General features: G+C 38.1%; 1 protein-coding gene and 1 pseudogene across 1 annotated transcript; one reads left to right on the top strand and one right to left on the bottom strand.

Moving 5' to 3' along the window:
• The first annotated feature begins 2,046 nt into the window (after positions 1–2,046).
• On the top strand, positions 2,047–3,939 carry LOC103946263. The gene is made up of 4 exons (XM_009356918.3): positions 2,047–2,071; positions 2,182–2,455; positions 3,268–3,368; positions 3,511–3,939. Exons 2-4 carry the CDS (start codon positions 2,401–2,403, stop codon positions 3,787–3,789), a joined length of 435 nt encoding a protein of 144 aa, XP_009355193.2. The 5' UTR covers positions 2,047–2,071; positions 2,182–2,400; the 3' UTR covers positions 3,790–3,939.
• Positions 3,940–4,048: 109 nt separating this feature from the next.
• LOC103946262 lies at positions 4,049–6,933 on the bottom strand (annotated as a pseudogene).
• Positions 6,934–8,446: the final 1,513 nt, after the last annotated feature.

Below are 8,446 nucleotides of genomic sequence, written 5' to 3' on the forward strand. Positions count from 1 at the left end.
AATTTATGTTCATTGGCGCCTTATGATTAGTTGATAGAATCAATAAAAATAAAAATAACAATTTTGCCCCTACAAATGGCAGAACAATGAGGAAAAATTCAATTTGGATTATGATTGATAACGAATTTCACCACAGGGTTACAATTAATAGCTTTTTCACCACATGGGCCTATTTAAAAGTAGGGTATCACACCACATGGGTCTATTTAAAAGTAGGGTATCACACCACAAGGATCATGAAAAAAATTTGGCCTTTTTTTTAAAAAGCCCCTTGAAATTGGATTTTCTCTAGAATTCAATTCATTTCTCTTAAACCTCTAAAATTCAATCAATAACCACATTTCTTGGATTCTGTTAACTCCGTGATATAGGTGTCAACTTTAGCATGTCAAACATGCTTATGTGAAGTCATGTGGCATACATAGAAAGGAAGGGAATTAGGAAAAAAAATTGTCTAATTTAAGAAGTTTGTTTACATGAACTAAAAACTCGATTCTTTTACCGTAAGCACCCCACACTTGATGCCTTCGGCAACCTTCTGAACACGTTGTTGCGTACAACTTGCATCCTATATTGCCCCCAACACTTGTCCATCTCTCGACGGAGTGGCAAATTTCGGCACCTCCAAAATAGCTTGTCCTCCTCAATGCCAAAAGTCCTTTCGACACCATGAGTTCACATTATCTAAGCCAACGTCGCATTGTCATTCCTTCCATGTCGGCGTGGTAGGTGAAGCCATGCCATGGTCCATGTCCAATGCCAACACTTATGGAGTTGATCAATCTAATGGAGATATTAAAGACAATATAATGACCACAATTTGTTTCACTTATTGATCACAATTTTGTATGTCGTTTCAAAGATTATTGCATCAATCGTCCACAACCAAACACTCAAGCGTTCTATTTCCCAAAAAAAAAAAAAAAACACTCTAGCGTTCCTCTTGGCTTCAAACCCTTTAACACACGGTCCACGTGTCCATATTATAGCTGACCATCTTTTCTCAACACAACCTTCGCCGCTAATGAAGCATAACGAAACATCAAAGTCAACAAAGAGTCAACATTCTGACAAAGGATAATACTAAGGAGACTAAATTTGTAAACAAAATTTGCAAATTAAATTAAGTGTCATCAATAAAAATGAACACATTTATCAACATTTAAATTATGTATTACAAGTTTTATCTACCTAGCATTACCCCCGAAAATAGCCTTTAGCCCAAAGCCGCCACCAAACTCAAGAAAACAATTTTATTTGGGTAAATTACACTTTCATACCTTAGGTTTGAGGTCTATTTCAATTCCTTACAACATCTTCAAAACATTTCACTTTCATACCGTAAGTACTATTTTATTTCAAAATAATACCTCCGTTACATTTTCCATCCATTGATCTATTAAATGCTGATGTGACTGCCACATATATCTCACGTGGCTGCCAAATGTCTGCCACATGGCAAATAAAATAAATTTTTAATTTTTTTTAAAAACCTAAATTTTCTCAAAAAAAAAAAAGAAAGAAAATTGAAAAAAAAAAAAAATGAAACCCACTATCCCTTCCCCCCCCCCCCCCCCCAGGCGCCCCCCAGCAACACACATCCCTATCCCTAACCCAAAACCCAAAAAACCTGCTACAGCAGCAAGAAGAAGAAGAAGAGGGAGGAAGAAGAAGAGGAAAAAAAAAAAAAACCTGCAGCAGCAGGAGCAGGAAGGAGAATAAGGAAAAAAAAACCCCAAACCCAGTTCGTCGTCAGAATCTCGTGATTTTCAATATGGGTGGGTTTTGAAAATACTTTGAGTTTGAGATGATTTTTGGACTGGTTTTGTGGTAAATCCACCTAATCTCGAGTGGAATTTTTGTGGGTGATGGGGGATTTTTGGGAGGGGTGATGGGGGATGGGAGAAAGGGGTGGCTCGGGTGGGACGAATTGGGGCTTTTTTTTTTTTTTGTCCTTCTTCTTCTTCTTCTTGCAAGTTTTTGGGTTTTGGGTTAGGGTCGCTTTTTTTTGGTGGGGGAATAGATGAAAAATGTAACAGAAGTATTATTTTGAAATAAAATAGTACTTAAGGTATGAAAGTAAAATGTTTTAAAGATGTTGTAAGAAATTGAAATAGACCCCAAATCTAATGTATGAAAGTATAATTTACCTTTTTTTTTTTTTTTTTTTTTGTTCCGAAGGATAAAGCAAAATAGGTTAGGGTTTTAACCTTTTGGGCATCCATTTCATAGGGTTTTCTGAAAGGAAAAGCTCGGTGGTTTTGCGTTTCATCAGATTTGCGGAAGCCTCTGATTTGGGAGTTGTGTTGGTGGTGGTGATTGGATTTGAGCCGTTGGATTGACCTTTGATCTGGGCTTTTGCGCCCTGCGGCTGGTTAAATCCATGATCATCAGCGTCCCATGGACCCTTCTCCTGTGCGAACCACTCCACCTCTCGAAGAAGAAGATGAGTGGGGTATGTTATGTATCACCTTTCGCATCTGTTTTTCCTTCTTCTTCTCATAAAATCCCGTTGTTTGGTTGCTGAGAAAATTTTGTTGGAAAGTGGAAAATCACTAGAAAAGATGCGAATATTTTTGCCTAATTTGGATGGGTTTTTGTATGTTTTGGATTAATGTTCTTAACCTCAGCCAATTACTGCATTCTGCTTGATTTCTTGTATTGGGTTATGCTTAGGCATTTAATTTGTTTGGTTGCTGAGAAAATATATGCTTGTTACAAAATGGAAAACAGATGGAGATTTTTTGGGTAAATAGATGTTGTTTTGGCATTGCAGCATAATTTGTTAGCTACATGATTTCTCTACAGGATCAGTAACTTGTAGTATCTGGAATGTTATGTCTTGTGAGTTTTAGTGTGAATTGGCAACAAAGTTTAACTTTGGAGTCGACACTTAGGCTCGCGTATACTTTCTTTGTGCTACTCTTGCAATTATCTAGAGGCGTATGTATTTTAGGGTAACCTCTTTGTGGCACATGTTTTTCTCTGTTGTGTGTGACACGTTAAGGTTGATTGCAGTGAATTTATTTAGGGAAAATAATTTTCAAACCGCTTTTCTCCTCCTGCACAACTTATGTTCTTTATATGGCCTTTAAATTGAATAAAATCAATGGAGAACAAGGGGTCAAAATTAAACAGAGTGCAGAAGGAGAAAAGGGTTGTGCTGAAATTACCTTTGTTTAGTGGTGTCAGCAATGTAACGTACTCTTCTGATTGATGCGCACTTAAACTGTTTTGAGATTAATATTGAACTGTTTTTGGCATTAGACACTGATGGATTTGTGATTCCAAGCTTGGTGATTGAAGAGCAAGATAGCAGTAATCACAATGCTCCAACGTTAGAAGCTTCAAAACCACCATCTCCAAAGGTCAGTTACAAGTGCTTGCAAGTGCTGTAGCTCCTTGTAATGAGTAAAGGGAATTACACGTTTGTACCTGATGGCTCTAAAAGTCTTTAATTCAGATACCTCGGAACTGGTTTTTTGTTGACCTTGCATTTCTTTTATGCAGGCCAAAAAAGAAGAGAAGATCTACTTAGGACCGCACGGGGCTCCTCCTTTGCAATCAAAGCAGCAAGAGGTAAACCCTAGTAGCCGTAAGCAGAAGTACAAGCAGAAACTGAAGGAAGCAGATAAGAAAAGTACCAGGACAGGCCGAGAGAATAAGTTGGAGAATCTGAGAGAGCTTGTGGGTGGGAAAGGAAGCAGCAGCATGGCAAAGGGTTCTAACAGGGATTGGTTAGACCCACACTGTCACGAGTCTCAGTTTGAGAAGTGGAACACCCAGTGATTAGAGTATCGCATGTTTTGAATTGCTCGAAACATTTGAATTTGGCATCCCGATCGTGTTAGGTTTTGATCTTTTATATCTATGGAGACATTTGAAGCCATGTATCTTGACAACAATGTTTTAGTTGAATCTTCCACCATTATTCCAGAAGCTGTCGGAATGGAATTTGATTGTTTAAACAAGTGATTAGCGCTGTATTAACTTACTAATTGATTAGTGTTTGAACGCTGAATTATATGTACCGGAGAAACATACGAAATTGTAGAGCCATAACATTCATTTCAATACAGAACTCAATGCTCCCAAAATCAACAACGTAAGATGAATAATCGCTTCTCGAATGAACTCATTCTAAGAGATGCAAACACTTTGCCTGTAGAAATTAATGTAATCTATTGCGTGTGATTGCTAAAGTATTGCTGCTTCAGAAATACCGTACGAAAACTTCACGAAGACTGCAACCGAACGAAAAACTACTTAAGCTACTGCCCTATGGATGGAACAGCAGAGAGAAGCATGGATGCCCTTGGCAGATGTAGATCCTCATGCAACACCCAGGAACTCTAATCCGCTAGCCGAGGGTGTCAAACCGTATTGAGACAAATACTCAGCGCTGAAAAATTTGCTCAGATGTCTCATCCCGCTATCGCATAAAATGGTCACAAATGTGTGACTGGAACCAAACGACTGTGCTGCTCGGACTGCTCCAACACAATTCATGGCTGAAGACCTCCCCAAAAAGAGCCCATCGTTCTTCATAAGAAACCTGACAGTTTTCAGAAAAACAAGCTTGAGGCCAAGAAAAACAACTAACCATTCTTAGTTTAACATTGCCAGGTGAATGTAAGAAATTTATGATTAAAGATACTAAGAATACTGCTTAACCGATTACTTGGAAATGAAAAATATACTAGACGTAAACTAGGAATCATAGAGGATGTTGGCATAAATTCATTTCCAAATGCTTCCATTTTCCGAACTTATCAGAAGGTGGCGGCTATGAATATAAATAAACAAGTGTTGGACTGACCTGCACATTTCAACAGCTTCCCTACCTGTGCCTCAGAAAGCCCCGTCAAGTTTTGCCATCGTAAAATTCTTTGTTATTCTATTGATTCCAATTCCTTCAGTTATCGTGTCAAATGGATTTTTTAACCTTCGTCCTTCAGCCTCCTCTCTGGTGTACATCACTCCCCTTGTAACTTTATTGAATAAACCGGAACCAGGAGGATCTATCAGGAAGCACTTGACGTTAGATTTCTTTTCCTGTTATACAAAAAGAAATATGATTAACACAACTACATTTCCACATAACATAAGTAAAATAAAACAATTGAAAACGGTTTCAGTAGTGGACCTGGAGAAACCTGGAAACACCAGCCAGAGTACCACCTGTCCCTGCTGCCGCCACAAATGCATCTACATTTCCTCCAGTGTGTTCCCAAATTTCAGGCCCAGTACCCTCATAGTGGGCCCGGAAGTTTGCCAGATTTTCAAACTGATCAGCAAAGTAACCACCTGCATAAGTTGAAACCGCACTTTGTTTCTCTTCATCACATTGAAAACCATTAATCTGCTCAAGGGATTGGCCATCCATTTGCTCACCTTTTTTATGTTTTAATGCTAATTCATTTGCTTCCATAGCCCGCCTCCTAGCAATATTTACCAAGTGGTCCCTGTGCGTGATTGACACTGGCCTTACCCTTTCAACAGTCGCCCCGAGGGCTTCAAATATTTGAGACTGAAAGAAATGTTGGCACCACAGAAGTCAATTTCAGCACACTGAAGAACCTAATTTTTAATTTCAATGGAAAAAAAAAAAAGAAACTGGAAGGAGCAGGATCATGGTTTATGGTACCACTGGGTTTCTGGTGTTTGCTCATATCAGATACACCCCAACAGCACCTTTAACTGATCAATAATTTATGAATCAATGTCGCTAATCCGAAATGCATATCTAAATACCTTCTCGATAGCAGCGTCATCAGGTATAACCACGTGACATTTGCAACCATAAGCAGGAGCAACCGAGGCAAGGCTAATAGCCGTGCTTCCAGCACTCCCCTCAGTGACCACTCCACCTGGAGCGAGGCCTCCAGATTCCAAAGCCTGTATACAACCAAAAATCAGAACATCTGCGTGACTCAGAAAACCAATCCATTACAATCAGTCAACAACTGATTATCTAAACTGCTACAAGGTGGTAGGCAGAACAATATTAAGTCAATTTAAATGCTAAACAACAATGTCAAGCATCACTAACAGCAATAATAAGAAGAATACCAAACTTATGAGCAATTGAATATATTTAGGCGCCGTTTGGTAACCATTTTATTTTCAGTTTTCACTTTCTCAAACGGTCCCTTAATTTTTGAATAATTTGACAACAAAAGTAGAAGGGCAAATCCCAAATTCGTTTCTTCAATTTCGTTGAAGTAAATATCTTCCGCAATCATGGACTAGTGAAGATCATAACAGCAGGTTAGAGTTTGTCAAAACTTACTTTCGAGTTTCGAGTTTCGACAAACCCTACTTTCCAGAAAAATTAATCTAAGTTAATGATCACTGGTGCCAATTATATTTTCCGCGAATTTCAACTTACAAATACACAAAATGCAAAATTTTCAAATTTTCCGTCAAACTTGTCAACCAAATAAGTTTTTTTTACCTCTTCAATAATCTTGACAGCAACTCTGTCTTTCACGCTCCCACCTGGGTTCAAAAACCCGCACTTTCCAAGTATATAAACAAACCCAAATATTAAAAAATAATAATAATTGAAGAAATAAATGAAAATCCAGAAAGAAAAAAATGGAGAAAAAGCTTCTTATGGCTTACTTCACAGCCGGTGGCGTCCGAGAGACTGTTGATGCGGATCAGAGAGGTGTTGCCAATGGCACCAACGAGGCCATTTCTGTGATTTTCCTTCGCGCGCAGGGATAGTTCAGTCTTTTTGGAGGACGGCTTGGACTTGTAGAGAAAAAGAGAGAGCAACGCCATAGACACTGAGACTACAGCCACAATAGCGCCCGTGCTTCTCAGGCGCCATTGTTGGCGGTTCGAACCCGGACAGCTTTCGGTACTAAAAACATAAAGACACCACTTCAAACCTGGCGATTTTTCTTGTAGCCGTTCGAACCCGGACAGCTTTTGATACTAAAAACAAAAATTATTATAACTTTTAAGGTTATGTTTGTAGTGTAAGAGTATAAACATGAGATAAGATGATCGGGCATTAGCTATTCCAATCCAATAAGGATAAGAAAGTCTTATAGAAAATGAATATCAGTTCTTGTCAATAAAGGATTTTATTGCAGTAAGTAAACTGATATAGGAAAACACAAGTTGTTTCCCATAAGGATTTTAATAGGGAATCCACATGCTAATATGAGAAGGATATGTGTATATGTATATATATGGCATTCTCTCCTCTCACAGGTGCGTGCTCTTGTTGGAACTAAGTCCTATTCTTGGTTAGAGTAAAAAGCATCCTGACAGAGAGAAGAAGAGTTGCTGCGTTCAGATCAATAGTGCACACCCATGGCTGTTTCCAATGGAAATTCTTCAGGTTAGTATGTTTTACTTTATAAGGATTAGTGTTCTGTGTTTTGATCATGGTAGTGGTTTCTGTAACTGAATCTGATTGCTGGAATAAGTCTAACATGTGGTATCAGAGCCTAGGGTTCATGTTCATAAATTCGATCAATAAAATCGAGCAGAATAAAAACCCATTCTTCAGGTTTCGAAATTGGTTTCAGACCTAAAACTGAGCATAAGTAAAACGGTGCGTTTTAAATAAAATATGATTGCTTGATTCTCGTTGGTTAAGCAATTCGAAACTTATCGGGTTTGGGGTTTTATGAATTGGAATTACGACTCTTCGTTCTCCCTTTTCCTTTCTGGAAATCAATTTTAATATTCTGGGTGTTTCATGATGGTTCAAACCTAATCTTAAGTTCGACAATATTTGTGATAAATGCTTCCGCTGCGGGATATTGATGCTTGTTCTTCAGGTCAGGTTATCGAAACTAAAATTAAAATTGAAAGTCGAGTTCAGTTGTTTTCCGATTTTATTGGTATATCATGATTTGAATAACATATGTTAATATTTTCTTGTTATTTGAAACTGCTGATTGTATGATCATCTATGGAAGAAAGCCGTTTAGGGCTTCGGTCTTCTTCAGAACTAATGCACTGAGTTGTGTATACGACAAATTCTTCAGTAATGGAATGATTGTCCAAAACTACATAATTTTAGTCCTGAGCATTCAGAAGGGAATCTTTTATTCTATATATACTTATCAGCTTTTGTTGTTATAGTTATGTATATGGATAATTGATTTTGATGACATGATGTGCAATTGACTGAGAATAGAAATCAGGAACCTAAAAGTTCGTATTGTGATTTCGTTTTATTCTTCAGTGTCTGCAATATCAATGAAGACCCTCAATTTGGCCAACATCCCAATCCTCACTGGTGGGGGAAATTACAAGAAGTGGAGAAGGGATATTAGTTTGTTATTGACTCTAAATGAGTTTGACATAGCAATTGACAATCCCAAACCTATTATTAATGATCAGAGCACCAGAGCTGAAAAGGCTGATTATGAGAGATGGACAAGAGCCAATAAGGTGGCATTGTCCATTCTAGAGAGTG

Source organism: the organism of the source record quoted next, unplaced genomic scaffold (assembly GCF_019419815.1).
Source record: "Pyrus x bretschneideri cultivar Hongxiangsu unplaced genomic scaffold, Pyrus_bretschneideri_v1 Contig75, whole genome shotgun sequence".
In the NCBI taxonomy this organism is placed as follows: Eukaryota; Viridiplantae; Streptophyta; class Magnoliopsida; order Rosales; family Rosaceae; genus Pyrus; species Pyrus x bretschneideri.